Consider the following 25029-nt stretch of genomic DNA (forward strand, 5'->3'; position numbering starts at 1 on the left):
GTTTCTAAACTTTTCAAAAAAGCATAGTCAATGCTTACCTATCCTTAGAAGAGATTCATGATTTATGGTAAATAATAGATGTATTATAAAAAGCTTTGCAGTTCCATTATCTTTCGGTTTTCTGTTAGATATTCTGTAATTACTTTTCAGATGCATTGTGCAGGTGTTTTTTTTAACAGCATCTAGCCCAGTGGCAAAATGTATAATATATAAATCATATACGGTTGTGGACTCCCCACAATTCATTTAAGCATATTATAATGAGCCAAAACACTATTTTTCCATCTCAAGGCTATAGTTATTTGGAGGTTTTGTTAACTTTACAGGGGATATAATATTGATAAATTTAATATGAAATGCTCATAAATTTTAGAAACATATTATTGAACCATAAGGATTTCTTAAAATGAAAAACAGCAATGAAAAATTAGTGTAGCCAATGAAATCCATGCCATTCTCTCACAGCCTCCAAAACATATTGAATTCAATTCTGTTCATGTAGCTCAAGTTTCATTTAAATAGAAAAGTAAAATCTAATGGTGCTTGCCAGGTTTCTATGCTGAAGTATGATTGTCCCTATTACCTTGAAGAAACATTTAAAAATTTAATCTGTAATGTGCCTCAAGTACCAATCTATGAAAAAGTTAAAGTATGCTTTACATTACATTATATTAGCAGAAGTGAAATATAATTTGACAAAATTGCTGGAGCATATTCATAACAAGAAATAAATTTTCAATATTGGTTCTAATCCGGTTGCCTAGGGATACTAAGCGAGAAAAAAATATATAAATGGTTTTGGATTTGCTTTGGAAGCATAAGCAAAAGATTAAAATAATTTTCATAAGTATGCTGCAACTTCTTCAAAAAATTTTCAAATTGTTATTCTGAACATGTCCAAGCCCAGATAGTAATGTATACATATCTTTACATGGTAGAGTGTTTGAAATGTTAACTTTAGTAATGAAAATCTCTTTTCCACCACAGAAAGGAAGAATAATGACTCTTAAAAGCGCATGCATCATGATTTAACTTCCCATCATCTTATGTTCTCAGTGCCATTCACATTGCATCTCATGCACTGTCACTTCTTAACTATGTTCTGGAGAAGAGAGTAGCCATATTTCAGCTTATAAGAAGAAGTGAAGGTTTACCAGATCAAATAACTGAAGCATTACAAATGAAACTGACAGACCTCTCAAGACTACCAGCAGTTATTCCTTCCTATTAATTTACATGGGTTATGATGCTAAAAGCAGCTACAGTAATGTCACCATGAACTAAGCAAGAATTTCAGGATTGAACAAATGTTCCCATCTATTGTTCTTGTCTATGTCATAGATGCAAAGAAAAATGTAGCAAATGACTAATTGCCTTTATATCAAGGAAGTTGTTTCGTTTCTGCGAAACATTGGCTGAGTCACCAAAATGATAGAATAAGACGGGCTGCACCTTTCAAGGACTGAATCAAATGTTTTTGGTGGTTCTTTCTCTTTCTTGCACTTTTTGAGGTCTCTCTCTCTCTCTCTCTCTCTCTCTCTCTCTCTCTCTCTCTGTCTCTCTCTCTCTCTCTCTCTCTTGCATTTCTTTCAATTTTTTCTTCTTTACTGTATGTTAGTTTTATATTAGCTTTATCTTTCAAATTTTAGTAAAATGATATTGTTTGGAAAAAAATGTCTTTAGCAGCAAAGATACATGAAGCAACTGAAAATTTCACACGGATAGTCCAAGTTACAACAGTTCATTTACTGAAAGTTCAACATTACAACGTCATTGAAAAAAGTTATTTAGGACTTTTTTTCAGACTTATGATGGCTGCAGCATCCTCATGGGCATGTGATCAAAATGTGGATTCTTGGCAACTGGTTCATATTCATGACAGTTGCAGCATTCTGCAACTTCATGACCTTCGGACAAATAAAGCTAATTGTTCTGACCTAGGCTTCCCAAAAGCATGAAGCAAACTTCTTATCTCGACAAAAAAATATTTTATTAATTTCTCATTTCTCATTTCTCAATTCTTCTCATTCACATCAAACAAAGTCTTTCAAGGGAGGATTTACACTCACAGACCTTATCTGGCTTGACGAGCTGCCTTTTATTTCCTGTGGGAGACGCCATTCATTGTCCATCTATGGCCTTATTCCCAAGTTGACCCCTGTTCTTTAGGTGTTCCCTTTATCTGGCAACTCTTCAAATGCACACACTGGGAACAGGCTCTAGCTGTTCTGCCTCACTGATATCTGACTCTGAAGGCAGCTGATAACTGGCACACAGCCCTAGCCACCTCTATGCCTCTGACACAGAGCCCCCATCAGAGCCTTCCCCAGACTCCAGGACTGACCCATGTTCCTCCCCAACCTCCTCACCATCCGAATTCTCTGCCAGCTCTGCTGGCCACTGGGAGGCCACAACATTAATGGATAAACCACTTAACCACATGTTGCTAACTTAACCACTGCAGTGATTCACTTAACAACTGTGGCAAGAAATATCGTAAAATGGGGCAAAACTCTCTTAACAAATGCTTCACTTAGCAACATAAATTTTGGGCTTAACTATGATCAAAAGTGAGGATTAACTGTATATCCAACTATTTTTGGAAAATTCTACCAGGCTTGGCTCTTCCAAGAAATTCCAGATTTCCTTGCTGATAGATATTCAGAAGCAGAAGAAATTTTGATTTATTATTGTAAGCCACACAGAGTCAACCTTTCAGTGAGATGGCTAGCATATAAATTTAATAGATGTAATAAATGGAGGGGGATATGGGATCTATGAAATAACACTGGAATATTTGATTTTAAGAAAAATTCAACCTAAGCTCAATCAAATATGTGTATTTGATTTTAGGAAATACCATCTTAATAACTCAAATAAATAATAAAAGAATTTAGCAGCAGAAGAAGTTAATGAGTTAAAAGCTCAAAATGGACTGGAATTAAAAGCACAGTTGCAAACAATTCTAATAAGGAAAAAAGTATATGGCAGCAGAAGGAAATACCATCTTAATAACTCAAATAAATAATAAAAGAATTTAGCAGCAGAAGAAGTTAATGAGTTAAAAGCTCAAAATGGACTGGAATTAAAAGCACAGTTGCAAACAATTCTAATAAGGAAAAAAGTATATGGCAGCAGAAGGAAATACCATCTTAATAACTCAAATAAATAATAAAAGAATTTAGCAGCAGAAGAAGTTAATGAGTTAAAAGCTCAAAATGGACTGGAATTAAAAGCACAGTTGCAAACAATTCTAATAAGGAAAAAAGTATATGGCAGCAGAAGAAACCAATGTATCTCTGCACAAGAAATCTCAGTGAATATTTGAAAAAGATAAATAAAAAAAATGAATATGCAGGAGGTGGAAAGAGAGCCAAGCTACAGAGAATTGATCAGACAGCTAGACTGGAAATGTTATCGTAAAAGGACCATCAATAAGATGAGGTTAGTGAGGGATGCTAATAGCAATATGAAGAGTTAGACACATTCAAAATGTATAAATGACAGATGGTGGAAATCAGCAACAGAGCAGAGAAGACAGGAAGCCAATGATAGCATGCTGACTGGGACACAGCTAGTTATAGGAAGTAAGTTCAACATCAGGAGTACCAATACAGAAACTTTCAGTTTTTCAGGTGTATGACTTCCAGAGAGGAGTCTACAGGTAGTCATGAATTTAAAAAAGAAAAAAACAAGGATAGGGCATAGATTTGCATATAGATAGTCCCCAACTTACAACAGTTGATTTAGTGATCATTCAAAGTTACAACGGCACTAAAAAAAGTGACTTATGACTTTTTTTTCACAGTTACAACTTGTGTAGCATCCCTACGATCATGTGATCAAAATTCAGATGTTTGGCAACTGGTTCATACTTATGACCGTTGCAACATCCCGGGGTCATGTGATCCCCTTTTACAACAAGCAAAGTCAATGGGAAAGCCAGATTCACTTAACAACCAGGTTACTAACTTATCAACTGCAGTGATTCATTTAACAACTGTGGCAAGAAATATTGTAAAAGGGGACAAAACTCATTGAACAAATTTTCACTTAATATCAGAAATTTTGAGCTTAATTGTGGTCATACATTTTGTACTATTTACCCGCATTATTTGTGGGAAATATGTAGTACTTTGTTTTCATCTCATGGATGTCTTTTTGTCTGGAAGATAAAAGGTAAAAATGTGTTTTTACCTTTTACAGTTTTTACTATAATTTTAGTAAGAAATGAAAGTTACAGATAATGAAAAGCAATCTATAACAGATTGCTCACTAAAAAGGCTGTCACAAGGTAGCCATCTTGCCTCCCAAACAATAAATGTAAAGTGTCCACTCTGTTCAGACTATCAGACAGAAAGGACATAGTTTAGTTTATGATAACCTGTGATAGCAGAGGAGAAAAATAATAATTGAAAAAGATGTTACCACTCTAGAAAGAGTACACAGAAGAGCAACAAAGATGATTAGGGACTGGAGGCTAGAACATATGAAGAATGGTTGCAGGAACTGGATATGTCTAGTTTAATGAAAAGAAGGACCTGGGGTAACATGATAGCAGTCTTCCAATATTTGAGGGTTGCCATAAAGAAGAAGGAGGTCAACCTATTGTACTATTTTCCAAGCACCAGAAGGCAGGACAAGAAACAATAGATAGAAACTATCTAGAATCTAGAACTAAGGAGAAATTTCCTGACATTACAACTATTAATCAGTGAACAACTTGCCTCCAGAAGTTGTGGGTACTCCAACGTGGAGGAGTTTAAGAATAGATTAGACAATCATTTGTCTAAAATGGTATAGGATGTCCTGCCTGAGCAGGGAAGTGGACTAGAAGACCTCCAAGGTCAGTTCCAACTCTTGTTATTCTGAATTCAAGTTACACATATTTACAGTAGAATAATTGAAACCAAAGGGACTTAACCTAGACCTTATATTGTAACTATGAACCCAGTGTTGTTTTAAATGAAATACTGAAATCTTAAATTATTCCTTACACAATTATTCCTTTTTTTATTATTCTTTTCTTGATATTTCTAGGAGAAGGAAAATAACCCTGTTTTGTTGGCCCACTTTTCATTTCTAAAGCAAGCATATATATATTTTAATCCTCCAGTTTTCTTTATACGGGAAAAATCTTTTTCTCAGTGTTTCATGTACATCTAATTTTCAAATGTGTTTGCAATATACAGTTGAAGAATAGAAAATGTCAGAGCCAGAACTTGCTTAAACACACAGAGAAAGAGAGACACCTCATAGTGTCATAAACCTTCTTTAACTGCATAATTATTACAGCACATTCTGTCCCTGAAGACAAGAAGAGCCTCAAACCACAAGGAAGGTTTTTCTATATAAGGATAATTTCAATGAATGACAGCCAATCTAGTGTTTTCGAATGAACCTTATTCAATTCAGTAGCGATTTCTTGGGGACAGGGGCAATCATCATTAGTCATTTGTAAAATAAGGCTTCTTGCTGTGATGATAAAGAATGAGTTAATTTCAAAGCTGCAAAATGAATAGCTACCAAAAACACATTACTGTTTGTCTTAGACTCTGAGAATGTGGAGTCACTAATCAGATGTGTGTGTGTGTGTGTGTGTGTGTGTGTGTGTGTAAATGGCTTTGTGTGTGTGTGTGTGTGTACGTGTGTGTGAGTGTGTGTTCCAGCCTAACTCTGGAACGCCTTGAGCAATTTCAATGAAACTTGATACACAGATGACTTACCCTCTGGAAACAAATATTATGGGGCTAAGACACCTCTAAAACCCTTCGGATTATGTGTTCCATTAAGATACAGCCTGTTGTGCCTTAAAATGGCTTCTACTGTACAGTGCAGTGGAGTTGCCATAGTAACGGCTTCCCTGTACTCCACAAGTCGGCTCCATCTGGTAAGGCGGAAAATCCAACATTAGAAATTACGTTTGGTCCAGACATTTTTCCCTTATAAATAAATGCCCGAGCAATGCCGGGTTATCAGCTAGTTCGATATAAAGTCAGAATTCTTGGAGATGCAAATTATTTCCTTGCCCAATATTGTCATCATCATAATTGACCACTAGTTTTTTCCAACTACAGGATAGGCATTGGAGGATGGATATACTTCTGGCTGAAGGTATATTCATGCTAGGCAGGGATGTTCATGAAAGTCATGTTTGAAGTCAAGAGCATTACCCATTCGTATGAAGTGATCAAAATGATTTTCAACACAAATACGTATGGAGCTTTCTTCTTAAGCTTATCTGTTTATTTATGCATTTTAAATTCAAATTTGTACCATGAAATGCCCTATTTTTATGTAGCTTTCCACAAATCTCAGTACCATAATGTACCATATTATGTGGTTAGAATGCAGTATTGCAGACTAATTCTGCCAACTGTCAGAAGTTTGATTTGCACTGGCTCAAGGTTGACTCAGCCTTCCATCCTTCTGAGGTCTGTAACATGAGGACCCAGATTGTTGGGGGCAATATGTTTATGGTGCAAACCACTTAGAGAGAACTGTAATGCACTGTAAAACAGTATATAAGTCTAAGTGCTATTGCTACAATTAGTACCATAATGCCATCGCTGTCAAATTTTCCAATCGATATGTATCTCTGTACAAATACATATATTTCATATTTAATATACACTAGAAAGATAGTGAAACTGTGATGTTCTTTAGCTCAGCAATATATAGTAGGAGACATAAATCCAGTAATATTCATTGGTGGAAAGAATAAGAGACAAGTTCATTCTATTCTTCACAGTTGCACAACTTATGTTATGTGCTACAATTTACAGTTCAAAATAACTCAAACAGAACAGTCCTGCAAGGTAGGTCAATATTATTAGTTAACCAAATAAGTAGATGAAACATCCTAAACTAGATATACAACACTTTATCCTAATAATCTTACTGCTAGTGTGGCCAGCATTTCTTTAGCAGCTGGTAAGATTTCCCCATGCAGATTCTTGTATGTGACATGTCACAAAAAGCTTTAGAAACCTATTCCTTTTTTTGTCCAGAATGCATGGACATCCAAGTCCCCGTCGTCATCCCTCGAATGACAGCTTCAGCCACTTTATCCTTTTTTTTTGTATGTACTGTATGTAAAACAAAGGAGCACATATTTGATTTGTGCAATCATGGTCAGCATTTCCACTTTTTTTTAACCTGCTCTGTAGAAGAGATGCTTATGAGAAGAGAAAGAAGGAGTGGAAAGGGGAGAGGGGAGAAGGAGAGAGGAAGGGAAAGTAGAGAAGAGAAGGACAACAGAGTGAAGATAGGAGGTAGGGAGGAGGAGGAGAGACGGAGAGGAAAGTGATGAATAGGGTACAAATACAGTGTATGGAGAGCAGACGAGCCAATAATTGTTTTTGGGAGTTGATGGTAAGACTAATTGATGTAAACATTTAACAATGTAATATAATGCTGGCTATGTAATAGTATAAATGTGGTTATTTGTTAGGAAAATGAAAAATAAAAAAAAAACTTTACAAAAAAAGAAGAGATGCTTATGCTGAATAATTTTTTACACACCAAAGCACCCCCATCCCAAAATAATTTGAGATTAGGAGAGGTTTTTATCAAAGCAACATAATCTCTCCATATCTAAATAGAAGTCATGCTACTTTGTTTTGGGTTGTTTCAAGACCATTCCACCACATCTGCTATTGGAAGTGGAGGAGGAGGAAGTCTGGAGAAAGACAAAATGCTTTAGCAAAATATAGTGCTACCACCAAGCCTTGATGAGCAAATGATCTTGGTTCACACATCCCACTAAGTCTAAAGCACCAAGAGAGACATCAGGGTAAAGATTTACAATCAATAGTGTGTTTGTTTTATTTGGGAAAAGGTACAAATAGAGTTTGTTTGAATCTTGGACATTTGTAGAAAACAGTTGATGGGAAATATATATGATTGAATTTACACAGATGATGGGATGAATAAAATATGATCTTGTGGATGGATGGATGGATGGATGGATGGATGGATGGATAGATAGATAGATAGATAGATAGATAGATAGATAGATAGATAGATAGATAGATAGATAGATAGATAGATAGATAGATAGATAGATAGATAGATAGATAGAATGATACAAGCTGTGGAGAATTCTGTCACTGATGATTCATTGGATTTGGGAACAAGCCTGAAAGCCTGTGAAATACATCCTGTGTTTCTCCCCACTTTGTCTCCACCATCAGCAGTTCAATATGACATTGAGCGTATAAAGAGCATTTCCAGACTCTTTCCACTGTCAAAGTTAGCTAATAGCTGAGCATTGAAACTGCTCACTGCAAATCACTATTTACTCCCCTGCCAGAACTTCGCCAAGGGACCACTTTAGCAAGCTTTGTGAGCTGTTTTAGCCCAGCAAATCTTGTAAACAACACACTGATCCTCCCCCCCTCCATCAAGCTGAAATGTGAAACGGAGGTGGGAAGTGGAGGTAGCTCAGCAGATACCCACAAACACAGGATGACTTCACTTGTCTGCTTCTGAAAGAGGAGGGGGAAATCATTCTAACTGTAGGAAGAGAACAAGGGAGTAGAATTTTTTTACAGGCTCTTGTCATTGGAATATGTTAGTTACATCTGCAAGAAAATACTGCAAATCTAGTACATAAGAATGAAAAAAGACAATGAATGGGGCAATATCATGACTGAGATAAAAATTTAGAAAAAGAATAATCTAATATGTTTAAAATGAACAATTATTAGCTGTTTCTAGCCTGTAGTGAATATGAGTAATTCAAAGAATGTAGTTCAGTTTTGTTTTGATGAGGTGAATTTGCATACAGTGCAACAGAAGAAGCAACCTTGAAAGGCACAAGAGAGCAATGAGGAACATTCTTTTTTTCTTAACAGTTTACTGTGGTCCTTCTGCATTAATGTATTGTAGTTCTTTGCACATTCAGCCTGGATTTGGCATTTCTTGTCTGCCTATTGAGTCCTTTCCAAAGATCTGGGATAGGCAGATGTGGATGTTTGATGGTGTTAGAGTATCGATGCAGCATGTAAGCTATTTAAAGTAAAGCTACCTTTTGCAATTGACCAATGATGAATTTATCAATGCCAATAGTATTCAAGTGGTGGTCCCGTTGTTGTGTGATTGCACCCAAGATGCCTATGACAATTGGCACTACCTTTGCTTTCTGTTGTTATTATTATTTAGATATTCTGCTGCAACTTCAGGATTTTCCTGGGTTTAGTGCAGTGGTGAAATTCAATTTTTTTTCGTACCAGTTCTGTGTGGCGTGGCTTGGTGGGTGTGGCAAAGCAATAGCAATAGCAGTAGACTTATATACCGCTTCATAGGCCTTTCAGGCCTCTCTAAGCGGTTTACAGAGAGTCAGCATATTGCCCCCAACAATCTGGGTCCTCATTTTACCCACCTCGGAAGGATGGAAGGCTGAGTCAACCCTGAGCCGGTGAGATTTGAACCGCTGACCTGCTGATCTAGCAGTAGCCTGCAGTGCTGCATTTAACCACTGCGCCACCTTGGCTCATAGGAAGGATACTGCAAAATCTCCATTCTCTCCCCGCTCCTGGGAGAAGGATATTACAAAATCTCCATTCCCTCTCCACTCTGGGGTCAGCCAGAGGTGGTATTTGTATATTCTCCGAATCACTCAAAATTCCCATTACCAATTCTCCAGAACCTGTCAGAATCTGCTGAATTTCACCCCTGGTTTAGTGTCTATGAAGATTTTCAGTCATCCAGGTCACAGTTGTATCAAAAGTGGTTTTTATTTTTGAAAAAACAACAACAATTTTTTGAGGAAGAAGACTAAGTTTTGCTTCCTATTCCAGAAGCCTCATCAGTTGTATTGGATGATGTGAGAGATGGAAGGACAGTTTTTGACAGTTGAGATTGGTTGAGCGGGAGGAATGGACCGATTGTGTTTTCTTTGCAGTCAGAAGGCTATCTGCAGAAGGCTATGTGCATGCGTGGAGGTGGCGCATGCATTCACGTTTGTGAATCAGTAGGGAAAGTAAGTGACTTCTATCCCTGGTCTTATCCCTCCTCTTTTGTTGAGAGAGAACTGCCTTATTGTTAACTTAAATAGCCTCTTCTACCCCTTTTTCAAACCAATGGTTCTCTCAATCAAAAATATGAACTTTGCTGTCTTCAAAAGAGGGAGCCTTACTTTCAAATACAGATGGACCACTAAATCTTGATCTATGTATAGCCAAATTCTCCACAAATATTGGTGCCTATTTTGTTTGTCACTTCTTTAAGAGTCATTTATTTGTGTAACTTCTTTTTAGTTTATGAACCACTTCATACAATTCTGGGAAGTATGGCCTTCTGTTACCCCTAGCATGTTGCTATGTTTGCAAACCCCGATATTCATATCTTTGGATTGCATTTTTTTTTAAAAAAACCAATCTAATGGATTGAATTTCTCATTTCAAAAGAATCCAACATGTTTATGAAAGCGATTTCCTGTGCCAACCTCAATCTAAATCTTAACTGAAATGATTCCAGAGAAGCCTTTTCATCTATTCACTTTGTTTGTAAGTGATTGATAGCACTGATAGTAAAATAGGCAGTGGATAAAATCCCATTTTGAGCATCTGTAATTATGTCTTTACAATTATTTGAAATTTTAGATGAAAGGGCTGATTCAAATTTCAGGAACAGTTTAATCATTTAGTCTGCTCTGTTTACCAGATGGAAATAATAATAATAATAAAATGGGTAAGAACTGGAAAATTTAAAAAAGAGACAGAGTGTCTCATTCAAGCTGCATAAGATGAAGCCTTAAGAACAAATGCAAAGAAAGACAGAATTAAGACAGGAATAGACAGCAAAAGCCCTCTCTGCAAAGAAGTTGAAGAAACAGTGTACCACCCGCTTAGCTGCTGCAAGAAGATTGCACTGAGTGACTACAAATAATGGCATGATGAAGTAGCAACAATGGTGCATTGGAATAGCTGCAAGAAATACCATTTGCCCATGAGCAAGAACTGATGGGACCACCAAATAGACAAAATAATAGAAAATGAAGAAGCAAAAGTGCTCTGGGGTTTTAGAATTTAGAACTTTAGAAGCCAGGAGAAAGGTGCTAGAAATAAAATGGAGGCTGATTGGAAAGAAGGACTCTGTCTATTGATGATCAGAACCAACAACAGCATGTAGTTCTGGGACAGCTGACAAAATGGGACTGGGCTTTTATACATTCTTTTGGGGTTTGTGCTTGAAATGCTCCAGGGGGTTGTGCAATGCAGTGAGCTTTTGCTATTCTAATAGTGGTGGGTTAATCCTATTATATCCTAAAAGTCCTGTCCTGTCCTTCTTAATCCCATCAACTGGAGTTGAAGGTGTTTTGTTTGTGAATAGATTGGCCCAGTCTTTGTTAATGAGTGCAAAATATCCATCTCTAAAGACTTCAGGTATTTGCTGGAGGTTTTTGGGGGCGCTTTCTGCCTTTGTTAAGATTTTTCTTCCATTTCTCCTTTGGGGAACTATAATATCCTGCCTCTTTTAATATTACCCAAAATATTTCATTCTTGGGGTGGGGGAGTGGCTTCCTTACAGTACCAATAATAATAGAGCAATCCCAATATAAATGGAGCACCACTTGAACACTATCAAGCATTAACAAAATCATTATCAGTCAATTGCAAAAGGCAGCTTTACATCCTGCAGTGACGCCTTTAACTCCATGAAACAACAACAGCTGCCTATTCTGGAGCAGGGCTGTCAAACTCATGGCCCGTGGGCTGGATGTGTCACGCACTGGCTACACCCAGTTTAGCAAAGGGAAAAAAGTTGGGATACATCACATGACGACAATGTGACCATGCAAGTTTGACACCCCTGTTCTAGAGGGAAAGAACTTGTATGTAGATAAAAATGGCAAATCCAGTCTAAATATTTGGCTGACTGTGCAATGAGCTATAATTGAATTTATCAGATTTGAACACTCTAATTTTAACCCAAAAGCACCCTGCTTGAAACTGCTTATATTTTTAGATGCTATTTTAATCACTCTTAGGTTCTTTGTTGTGACTTGAATTATTAGGTTTCCAGATTTCAATTATGAATCTCACTGTAGACTATCCACACATAAAGCAAATTGGTGCAAGCAATGTACTTTGAAGCACTCATTTCTTCCAGAAGATTTGGCATAGATCAGTGATGGCGAACCTTTTTGGCACCGAGTGCACATGTGTGTTCGTCAGGGCTGCAGTCTGGAAAAGATGAACTTCTGGGCTCTCGCGTGCATGCACGCCCAGTGATCAGCTGCCCAGTGCACATGCACACACCAGTTTTCAGTCACACGTGTGAAGGACAGCTGATCATTGCACATGCATGCGCGCCATAAACCTGGAAGAAAAACAGGCAAGACCACGCATGCCGGGCGACGTGGCTTCATGTGCCACTTTGGGCACATATAGGTTCATCATCAGGGGCAGAGATGCTTTGGGTGGTTCTCAAACCTACAAAAATTAGGAGAAAATTTTAATAGCCAGGAATTTACAAACTATTCTTAGGCAGCATTTACCATTGCAATTAAACTGCAGTTTAACATTGTGTCTTTAAATAACTGCTTAAACATGCCTTAACTTGCCATTTTTGTTCAGCGTTACAAGGAACAAACGCTGAGAAAATTGTTTCCTTTGGGAATGTGTGGGAAGTTAAACCCTTCTGACACTTTGCCAATAGATATCATACTATAAAGTTGGCCTTGCAACAAATTTTTACACTTATCTACAAATAAATATTGCATTGTAACCTTTTGCTCAGCGGTGCATTTTCTCTTATGAATCACTGATTGAGCCAGAAACTTTGGGTGTTCTTTTTGAATAAAGCAGGATTAGTTGGCTAAAAGAATTTAAATGGTGGCAATAGAAATATAAAATAAAATGACAGAGACCTTTTGGCTATGAAATTATTTTCTTCATGAATTTTGAGGTATTAATGTTGCTTATTAATATAGATTAATAATGATTTCTATAAACTATGTTGTTCTCTAAGTTATTCATTTTACATTCCTGAAATGTGTATTTGATACAGTATAAAAAAGAATTTGTAAATAAACCTGGATTTCTATAATTCGGTTCATATGCTTGACCTTTTTAAGAGAAACTGCTTTGCAGTAGCATCACATAAAAGTGTCTCAGATGAAACACTTTGGATGTTTTATTATCTCTCCATCTGTACATATTTCTCTTCTTCCCTTTAAAATGGAGAGGGAGTATCTTATTAGCAGACTCAGGGGAAGAGAGAGGAGTAATCTTTAATAGTTTGCACCCAGCCATTATGGCTATAAACTATAATGTATGACTTAAATATGATATGTGAAAGTAGTAAATCATGGCTTAATCAATAGACCATGATTATGCAATCCATGTCTGCACAATCCAGATGAGGGTGAAACTATAAATCTAGAGGCTGCCAAACAATAAGACATTTCCACTGTTGATTTGCCATTTAAAATCATAAATCAGCTCTCTTCTGGAAAATGACACTGCTTGAGTTATGGCATCACATCTAATCCAACAAACCTTACAAACATAGTCAGTTTGATTAGGCCATCTTGAAATCCAAGAGCAATTGTTTCAAATTCTTCTCAAGATGGAACGATCTACCCCCAGAGATCCGGACCCTCCCCACTTTCTCAGCCTTCCGAAAGGCTACTAATACCTGGCTATTCCGGCAGGCCTGGGGCTTTGACCTCATGAATGAGGTCCAGCCCCACCTAGACTGAATACATGATGTGTTCTTTTTTAACCTGCTTTTCTCTCTATTTTTTTTTTTTTATTCTTTAGAAATGTATTCTGTAAGCCGCCCAGAGTCCTTTGGGATTGGGCGGCATATAAATTCATTAAATTTGAATTTGAAATTGAAATTGTAATACTCATTCTGGAGGCTATCGAGTTCCTTTAAAACCAATGACATTTTGTCATTAGCTTTTAAGCAAGAGAACCTGCATTCTGTAGATCACGTGTCAAACCTGTGATGTTATGTTGTTGTCATGTGACTTATCATGACTTTTTCTCCCTTCGCTAAACTGGAGGTGGGAGTGGCCCGTGTGTGACGCATCTAGCCTGCGGGCCAGGAGTTTTACAACCTTGCTGTGGGTATTCCTGTTAATCCTTGCATGTGAATTGACTTTATCTTTTCATTTAAGGCTAAAAAAATATTTATACTCAAGTTTCCCAAAGAATAAAGGTTATTCCAGTGGTGGGTTTCAAAAATTGTTCGAACCTACTCTGTGGGTGTGGCCTCCTTTGTGGGAGTGGCTTGCCACCCATGTGACCGGATGGGAGTGGCTTGCCACCCATGTGTCCGGATATGAAGATGCCGACGACACTTGTCAGAACCACCTGAAATTACCTCACACACAGCACTGGCATGCATAAGAATATGATGTAAACTTGTTTTTTAAAAGGCATCTTCGGTTTGTGTTAAAACAACTTCAACACACGCAATGTTCCGATTGCACCACAAACGCAGTAGTCATCCTTACCTTTCACAGAGGCACTGAGTTTTATAAATATGAGCATAATAGTGTAGAATAATCCTATCCAAGGACCAGTGGTGGGTTTCAAATTTTTTTGGAACCTCTTCTGTAGGTGTGGCCTGCTTTCCGGGTCCACTGGTGGGACCTCTTCTAACCGGTTCGGTAGATTTGACGAACCGGTTCTACCGAATAGGTGCGAACTGGTAGGAACCCACCTCTGGGTTATTCCATAGTTTACCTAAATTAGTTGATGGGACATCTCTTGCATGCTTTAATTCAGTGTTTCTCAACCTTAACAACTTTAAGATGTGTGGACTTCAGTTTCTAGAATTCTCCAGCCAGCAGGCTGACTGAGGAATTCTGGGACTTGAAGTCCACTTATCTTAAAGTTTCCAAGATTGAAAAACACTCATTTAATACAATAATCAATATCTGATGAGAATTTCTTTGTGCTAATCAACGAGGGGCACAGTGGCTCAGTAGCTAAGACACTGAGTTTGTCAATCAGAAAGGTCAGCAGTTCGGTGATTTGAATCCCTGGTGCCATGTAATGGAGTGAGCCCCTGTTACTTGTCTCAGCTTCTGCCAACCTAGCAGTTCGAAAGCATGTAAAAATCCAAGTAGAAAAATAGGAACCACCTTTGGTGGGAAGGTAACAGTGTTCTGTGTGCCTTTGGCATGTATTCATGCTGGTTACATGACCATGGAGACGTCTTAGGACAGTGCTGGGTCTTTGGTTTTGAAATGGAGATAAACACCGCCCCCTAGAGTCGGGAATGACTAGCACATATGTGTGGGGGGAAAACCTAACCAACAATCAGAAGTTTAATTCGTCATAGTATATTCTTTGTTCATTAACAATATATCACAAGACTTCCATCTGAAAAAATCCCCAACTTTGTCCTGATGAAAGAAATGTCCTTCTGAGTTCAGCTCCAAGTGGGGAAAAAGACACTGGAGACATGGAGGCTACTTGGAAAGATGGTTTATTGTTGGGCAGGGCCACATGGCTTGAGCCCTGAACAGAAAAGGTGATCACATGCTTCAATGTTGGTGGAGAAGAAGAAAAGAGCTGAGGGAGGGGCTTGCTAGGCTTTTTAGAACCTGTTCAGTCCCGCCTCTCTGTTTCCTGTTCTTGTGTAAGAAATGTATTCTGATTGGTTGTCAGACTCCCATGGGGCCATGCAGGGACAACTCTCTGGGCTGTGTTTTGAATTCAGGTTTGGTTGAGTTCTCAGATGCCATGTGGTCAGTTGGGGCCAATATTATCATGCTTTCCTGTAGCTGAAGTGGAGAAGTCTTTATTATGTAAAGTGGACTAGCTTGGTCTTCTTAATAGCCCATTAACAAGGTGGGGATGGGCAGGAAGCTACAGACAGCTATTCTGTCTTTTAAAACATGTTTCTTTCTTTTCACACTCAGAAAAATATTCTGCCTTTTCAATATTTCCTAGGATATTTCATTTTTCTGGGAGAGGGCTGGATGATAACTTCCCACAGTCTTTTTTCTGTGAGCATCCAAGTCCATAACAAAAGGGAGGAAAAAAGCTTTATTATTTTTTAACATTCCTTTGCTGTGCTTTTTTTTTTAAGAAAAAGAGAAGGATACCATAAGCTTTGCCATTATAAACTTTATGTTTCTGCTATATTCACTGCTCCCTGAATACAGTAATTTGCATTTGAGAAGGACTTCAGATGTTAAAAGTAAAATTCTTTCAAGTTAAGCGTGCATAGGATTGCTGCCTGAATGGCTTGCTCTGCAGAGATGAATGGGATTATTCTGGAGTACATTAAGTGCTAAGAATGTGCTTATGATTGAGGCTTTATATCATGCCTCAGAATCCACCATTTGGAAAAGAATGGAATTCCGGGTATAAATAGACTTCATTTTATTTGAAAGCTACAGATGCCAAATCTCTCAAGAATCATCATACTTTTGTATTCCAAAAGGAGAAAAGAACTAAATTTCTTTCATTTTTCCCCCTCATATGAATCCTTTGCTGTCATGCTGCTGGAAAAAAAATCTTTCTCTTTTTAAATCTGCAGTACAAGATATTGTAGAATATGGCTGTAGATAAATTCTGAGAGTTTTAATGTGATGATGGGCCAATATTTATGTATAGGTTGATCCACTCCTTCCTGCGTTTGTATTTTATCTCTCCTTGACCTTTCATTTTAATTGCATTTCTGCCTTCCCTGCTTCACCTCCCCTGCTAGACAATGTGCTCTCTCCATTTTTCTATTTTGGCTTACTCTGCTCATTTTCAGACGTATGGTTTTTAAGCTGCTACTTTTATAAGTAAAGTCAATATACATCAGCCTCTGGCTCCACTGGTACCAGTAGTAAATGCCTGTCTCTCTTTCGCTCCTGCATTTTTCCTTCCTTCCTTCTTTTTTTCTCCTTCTCCCTGAAGACTGCTTGAGTTAACTCTTCAACCGGTTCAGACTTTCACCCTGCAGTCTAAAACTCAGAAAATTTGCTTTGCTTTTCCCACCAGTTCTTGCAGATTAATGTCCTAGTAATTTTGTGAAATGCATATGGGCCTTTTCTCTGAATCTTATCAAGTGCTGTTATATGCTTGCTGATGATGCGAGTGCTATCTTTAGAAGTAGCTGAAAACTGAAGGGCAACAAGGAATCCAGCTGGTTAGTGCTGATCAATTACTGATCAATCTTGCTTACATATCCTGCCCTCACCAGTAAATAGCTCCCATCTTAATCTACATTTCCACCTCCTTCCTTGCCTGAATACTCAATGGCCTGAAAAAGCAACAGGTGATTGCAATAATGAGCTTTGAAGTGATAAATTTGCAGTTGTGAATTATAGCAGTTATGTTGTTGTTGTTGTTGTTGTTGTTGTTGTTGTTGTTGTTGTTGTTAGTTTCTAAGTCATGTCTGACCCATCGCCACCCCATGGACACCGTTGCTCCAAGCCTTCCTGTCCTCTACCATTCTCTGGAATCCATTTAAGCTCACACCTACTGCTTTGATGACTCCATCCAGCGACCTCATTCTCTGTTGTCCCCTTCTTCTTTTGTCCTAAATCTTTCCCAGTATTAGGCTCATCTCCAGTGTGTCCTTCCTTCTCATTCAGTGGCCAAAGTATTTGAGTTTCATCTTCAGGATCTGGCCTTCTAAACAACAGTCAGGGTTGATCTCATACACAAGAATCTATGAACACAGTGTAACTTCTGCATGACTCTGGTCAGGGAACAATTAAAAAATGGCTACCATCCTTCTCTACTAGTTCTTAAAAGCATCAAGTCATTTCATTTAGATCATTCATTTATTAGGTTTGTATGCTGCCCTATTCTGAGAGACTCAGGGCAGCTTACAATAAAAAGGGGGGGGGGATATAAAAATAAAATAAAAACAAACAATTTAAACAAACAATTTAAAATACTACAACAGCTGTAACCTCGAATGGGGCAGGATAGTTCAACAGCCCCTGGCCTGCCGGAACAGCCAGGTCTTAACTGCTTTGTGGAAGGCCGGAAGGGTAGTAAGGGTCCGGATCTCCACAGGGAGATCGTTCCAGAGGGCCAGAGCAGCCACAGAGAAGGCCCTCCCCCAAGGAGTCGCCAGCCGACATTGGCCAGCAGATAGAATTCGGGGGAGGCCTAGTCTGTGGGATAAGTCCCATCATTTTATATATATAAAATATATATGAAATATATATGTATGTATATATTTTGCATGTTTCAGGGAGTTGCGGCCACATATTCTGATCCATGTCTCTAACTCGTGAGGTTTACACAAAACAAGGTCTAATAAGTCATTTCTTTTGTCCCATTAGAGACTTTGCTATTTTTCCTATTACTTAAAATGAATTTTCCCCAGGGAACCATTGTAAAATATGTTCCCTTGCTAAAATACCAAGCATAATGCAACTTATTATTTTCTCTTTTTAAAAATCTTATATCCAGCATTTCCACTTCAAAAATATCCAGAGATGCATTTTGCAAATTATACAAATGGTTATATGTGTTTTGCTTAATTCATAAATGCAATCAATCTCCTTTATATCATACTTTTTAATGTTATTTTCAGGAAACTTGATTTAATTTCTAACAGAAAGGATAATATTAATAAACAATAAAATAAAGTCTGGTAGTAATTATAAGAGTAACACATTCACCACTATAGAGCTTTTGTGAATCATAGTCCACCTCCTCAAATCCATGGAATATACCCCGTTTCCCCGAAAATAAGACCTCCTCAGATAATATGCACAATCGGGCTTCTGAGCGCATGTGCTAAAATAAGTCTTCCCCTGAAAATATTGCAACACAGCAGCAGCCATGAGCTGACCACGCTAGCCGCTTCCTGCACTTCAAAAATAATAAGACCTCCCAGAAAATAAGGCCAAGTGCTTATTCCAGGATCAAAAGCAAAGAAGACCCTGTCTTATTTTCGGGTAAACACTGTAATCATATGGAGAGAATATTGCACAGAATTTGTAAGAAGTTAAGTAGCAATGTATAAAAGTTGATCTTCCTAATAGAAAAACTGCGTAGTAAAATTTGCATGTTACAAAGGACAACCATTGATAACATCACGTTAGAATGTGAATTTTACAGATCAATCTCCATCTCTAGATATTATGCATTCTAAGGTGATACAAGTGTCTTTCATTTTTATTCAAACATCTCTCTCATGTATTAAAAATGGCTTATTTTCAGCAAAATAAACCTGAAATGGTTAAGCTGCATCTCTTCAGACATTTGATGAGTTCTTCATCATCATTCATATCTAGATATTATGCATTCTAAAGTGGTGCAAACATTCTTTCATTTATATCCAAACATTTCTTGCTGTTGTACTAAGAGCTTATTGTTGATTAGAATTAGAACAGAATTAGAATAATAAAGTTGGACCTTAGGGGTCTTCTAGTCCAACCCTCTGCTCAAGCAGAAAACCCTATACCAATAATGGTGAACCTATAGCATGTGTGCCAGAAGTGGCAAACAGAACTGGGCGGATATGACCTTGTATATGGCCCTCTATGATGGCTAATATTGGACACTATCCCAGGGTCTATGACTATTAATCACCAATTCTTATATTCATGCTTCCTGTACATAGAAGAATATGTTGATAGTCTCTATATCCTTGGCAAAATAATGCTAAAGTAAAATTTGGATATAAGTCAGTTTCTATGAACATAACCTTCATAGAGAATGGGTAATATTTAAAATTTCATACAGGTATTGATTCTAATGCTTCTGGTTATATTATAATTATGATTTCTATAAACAGTATGGTGACTCAATAATGAATTCATTTAAAAATAGATGTAATATTGCAATCACTTCTAGCTTCTAGTAATTTAACTGTGTGAAAGGAAATATATTTCTGCTCATCATTGTTGGATTAACTGCTGTTCTTGAATTTACTGGTAATTTTTATAAATGATAATGTTTTCACATATCTGTATTTATTAAACAAAACAAAAATATGCACAATACTTTCATTTCCTCCGCTTTTTGTTAATTTGTTATTTCATTCAATCTTTTTTCCACCCAAAACTGCAGTAGGTATTGATTTGGCAGTTGTTGTTTTTTTGCAAATATATATACAGAAGAAAGTTGGAGAGGGATTTAATATCATGTATTGATTTAGATAGGTGTTTTTGATTGTGAAGTATTGCAAAATCCACTTTTTGGGAAATACCATTGCTTCTTTGCATTAAAAAATATCTGGAATTTACCTATTAGTAATTATTCAGTAATGATTTCATGTCTGTTTTATATGTCAAGCAAGCAGTACAAAAAAGGCCCACTTAGAGAATTATTGTGTCTGTTCTTAATGTGGGCATCTTTTTATCAAAACAATCCTTGAACAATACCAAATGCACTCACATGCATACAATGTAGGTGCAGTGATTGACTTATATGGCACCCATCAGTGTTGATTCTTAGCAGCCATATAGATAGATTTTCTTCATGTCAAACTGTTCCTAGCCTGACTTTTCAGGGCTTTTAACAGCACACCCATTGCTACTGTAACTGAGTCCATCTGCCTTATTGCCGGTCATCTATTTCTTTTTCCTTTTATCTTTCCCAGCAGTAAAGTTTTCTACAGAGAACTGACTCTTCAAATAATATGTCTAAAGTAGAGTAATTTGACCCAGGTCATTTGAAGCTCAAGTGACAGTTCATGATTGATTGGTTCAATGATTTTAGAGTATTTCTTTTGCAGGATCCAGTCTCTTTTGGACACCAGAATCCAAGGTTTAATTTTTTAAGCTTTCGGACTCATGATGGAGCCCATCCTCAGGGAACTTCTTCTTACAGAATGTGTTCTGGTGAGAGAGAGGTTCTCCGAGGATGGGCTCCATCATGAGTCCGAAAGTTCAAAAGACCAAACCTCTAGTCCCAGTGACCAACCCAGATTGAATCTTGCAACTTTATTGTGGGACATGAATATTTGCCTTCATTCATGAACATTTGTTTTCTTGGATGATTCTGTGTATATGTGTGTGCATGTTGTTGTGTTTGTGTTCGTATATAAGTTAAAACTTTACGGGCAGATAACTGTTGTTCTTGCCATCAACAGTAGCTAGTAACCTCTCAGACATTTATGAAATCTTTCCTCAAAGTTAGTTTAGAAAAAGGAACACAGGAAGAGTCAGAAAATCCAATAAATTGTACCATGGTAATCTAATGTAACTGACAAATCAAAAAATTCAGCTCAGTAATGGCAATTGTAATAGACTCAAAGCAAACAATGTGAGACGTGATCAGAGAAAGATAAATTCAACTCTAGTGTTTGCAATGTTCTGTTTTAGTTGTTACTTTTAGAAGTCCTTCTTTTAAATGTAGAAGCCTGAAGCATGATATTTTTTGCCCAACAGATAATTGTGATGATCAGCTAGTGTCAGCCTTGTCCCAGTCATCATTCAGCAGCTCATCAGAACTGTCCAGTAGTCACAGTCCAGGATTTGCAAGGCTTAATCGAAGAGATGGTAAGTGTTCCCTTGGTTATTCTTCTTAATTTCAGAAAGTTTACAAAAGAGATTTATGAAATCAAATGAATTGTAAGTTAAATTAAAATGCCAAAATAGAAGCAAGCCTTTATCAATACTGTGATGTATTTGGTGGAATATAAAAGCCCTCAGAAGCCATAACCGTCTCGCTTAAACTCAGATGGGAGATAATCTGCATTCTCTATTTCAAATTTTACTGGAAATGCTTCATTATCACAGATTTAGAGTCTCAGTTTGCAGTCAATGTTATCCAATTTGGTTCACTGAGCTGTGTGTCCTATTTTACAGGCACAGCGATGAGAAACAGTGGTAGAAGGCAAATGTTTTCGCTCTGACAAGTGAGCACCAGAAAAGGGAAATCAAGGGAAACCAAGGGTTATGAAGGGCACAGATCTGGGATTGGGAAAAGGCAGGCTGTTTGAGTCTCTCTCAGATTATTTCAAGGAGATATCTCTGCAAGGCATCTTCTTTTCTATCGAGGATGAGGATTTCCTGACCACTCAACCTTTTAGGATGTTTGTTAATACATGCAATTTGTTGTGCACATAAATTAAATTGCAATGAAGTCTGGTAAGTATCAGTAGCTGATTCTCCGTCGCAGTTCTCTAGCCAATCAGAACGGAAACATCACACAGTCAGCAGCTGCCCTTGAAGCTGAGTTGGAAGTTACCAGTGGTTCAAAATGCAGAACCTGCTCGCTGATGGATGAGAGCTGTTATAGCAGGATAACAGCATGCTAAGGAGGCCGTGTTGGCTGTGGAACCACCTAGCAGAAATGCCTTCCAGCCTATTTGGCACACTAATTAGAATAACATGGGGTACATTGTGAAATGCTTTGCCAAAGTTATGTTCCCATAATCTATTCAGAAAATTATTCAGTCAAAAAAAAAAAGGAAATGAGATTAGTCTGAGAAATTTATCTCAGGTTTCAATTTGGCTCCTTCATTCTGCTCTTGACAACTGTTGGTGAAATACATATCCTCTTCTCAGAGAAGACTTGAGCCGATAAGAGCTTTGCTGATATTTCATGTAAGTGTCGCTCTCAGCAAAAAAGATTGATTCCATTTAAAACAGGAATTTTGCTATTCAGATGGCTGGTCAACAACAGGCTTAGATTTAATAGGCTTTTAAATTAATCTGCGAGATAGGAAAAAATCTTGAACAAGCAAAAATTGATGCTTTTTTAACAAATCAAAGGTCTTTGCAAATTCTTGCATGTACTATGACAGGTATCACATACTTTTTAGAACTGAGAAATGCTACAAAGATTTATAATACATTTGCCTTCTTAGAATAGTGTGTTTGGTGGTGGTGGTGGTAGAGAAAGCTGATAAGATAAAAGCAGAGGCAGATTGATGACAAAATATGGCACTGTGACTGCAGGTACTGAATTTCAAAGACTCTCAAAAGAGAGAGAAAAAAAAGATTGCAAAAAAGACTGAGAACTGGGGAACGATAAAATGAAAGCAACTCATCCTAATTTCTAACTCATTACAAGAGTGTCCAATTTTATACATCAACCAAAGTATCATTTCCAAATTATGGTAAGCAATTGTTCTATGTTATTCTAAATGAATCAGGTCTCATCCTGAGTTCTATGTTTAGGGAATTCCAGTTTGAGAACTGGAATAAGTGCAGACAAGCCAATGTAGGTGATCTGGGGGCTAGGAAGAGTCGTTAAACTTGTTGGATAGGTTTTGTCTTCAGAAAAGATGACTACCGGTAAGCCAATTATGGGAGAACCCTTCACATTTCTGGAAAGATACCACACAGAAGAAAATCAAGATCTGTGTCTATTATCTCTGAGTACAGAACACATAAGAAATGGTCATACATCTCAGAAAGGCACATTCAGATTGAATGTTTGTGGGTGATAGACTTCCTTAAAGCAGAACTAGTTACCAAGGAAAGTGTTTCAGTAGTGGGATTCTACCAGTTCAGACTGGTGAATCTGTTGCTCCAAAGATCAGCTGGGAGCAAACCAGTTTGCTCTGAAGAGCAAAACCAATTTGCTTCTTAGAATTTTTATATAATACCTATTTAGTTTTAATTAAGAGATTGTTAAAAAGAAGTCTGCTTGGAAGGTCAGGATTGGAGAAAGAATAACTTTGGGTTCAGGCAGATTCAAAAGATTTGGCAATTATTCTCATTGGGCAGTAGGAAAGTCTGTTTCTTTCAAATTAGGGTCTACTCTGATATTCAAAATCAAAATATAAAGAATAATTCCAATTCTGCTTGGAGATACACTAATATTTATAATCTTTGGCAGAAACTACTAAAGGGTGAAACCATGTCTTAGTTTGCCCAAATTTTACATGCTTTCTCAAAACCAGTCACTAGTATATCAGCATAGAAACCCACGATCTCCACCCAGAACTGAATATTGTTGGAAATATCAAGGTGTTGGTATTAATCATGAAATTGTTTTTAGTACTATTCCAGGTAACATGCTAATATTCTTACCAATTGTGAAGAACAGGTTTTGAAGGGTGATTTTACAAAGGGACGATACTGAATCCATAAATCAACAAAATAGGATTATGGGTAGAGCTGAACTTTGATGTGAGAGGGGAAGAATATTTTATCAAGCATTCATAATAAAGATGCTTGTGATATTATTCCATAAAGCGGATTTCATTTAAGATATAATAGTTGTTAAAACTTGACTCAGGGTTAAAAGAATAGATGCTTAGATCAATAGACAAAAAAACAGGTGTTGGTATGGCAGTTAATTTAAGTTTAGACAAATCTCTAAGTTTTATTGCAAACATTACTGGCTATCCAGATAATCTGTTGTGATAATCTATATATAAATAAAAATGTAAATGTTTGTTTGTTCAAAATATTAAATCTCCAAAGGTTCTTCACTGATGGCTTTCAAATTTTGACACAATGTTGCATTCAAATACATGTGTGTTTTTATGTACCTATATTATATAGATATCATACCTGTGACAGGTAAAAATATGCTGTTTTGAAAACCAGCACCATCTGTTTTACGTAAAAGCAATACATGCTATACTAAATATTTCACGATTCCATTTCAATGTTTCCGATTGCATTGTTATATTGAATTTTCATAGATTTCGATTTATTTTCATTTTGATTTAATTATTTCGTGTGACATTGCCTTGGAATTGAGCTGTGTCGTTTACCATTCATTTCGTGAGTATAGTATATTCGGAACAGTTCGGCCTCTCTCCAGCTTCATCCTGACGGTCCCTTTATATGTGTGGCTGGGCTGTGGCCGCACCCTTTCCCCTTTCCACCCTCCTCTGATGAGTTTTGACCATTTCTGCCAAGGGGAGCTGAAGCTCTTCAGCCTCCCCCTCCTCTCTCTCCCCTCCCCTCCCACTGGGCCTTTGTTGTCTGAGGCGGCGCGGTGCCTGCGCCATCCCTCGCCCCACCTCCCCCTGCCCTTAAGATGGCCTCCCCCCACCCAGCCCAGCAGAACAGCTGAGGAGGCAGAGGCGTAGCATCTCCTCAGCCTGGCTGGCCACTCGTGCTCTCCACACCCCTCACAGCAAGCCAGCTATGGCCTTGCCAAGGCAGCTCTGATGGGGCGGCAGCAGTGA

General features: G+C 37.5%; 1 protein-coding gene across 1 annotated transcript in view; it reads left to right on the forward strand.

The window, feature by feature from the left end:
• The window catches only part of CNTNAP4 (contactin associated protein family member 4), a 294703-nt gene that overhangs the window by 51356 nt on the left and 218318 nt on the right, over window positions 1-25029 (forward strand). The window contains exon 2 of the mRNA XM_087715908.1: window positions 21323-21433. Coding sequence (XP_087572034.1) covers window positions 21323-21433 — 111 coding nt within the window. The remainder of the gene's footprint in view (window positions 1-21322; window positions 21434-25029) is intronic.

The sequence above is a fragment of the Thamnophis sirtalis genome, unplaced genomic scaffold, assembly GCF_051295495.1.
Source record: "Thamnophis sirtalis isolate CommonGarterSnake01/CBP01778 unplaced genomic scaffold, rThaSir2_p1.2 scaffold_5, whole genome shotgun sequence".
Lineage (NCBI taxonomy): Eukaryota > Metazoa > Chordata > Lepidosauria > Squamata > Natricidae > Thamnophis > Thamnophis sirtalis.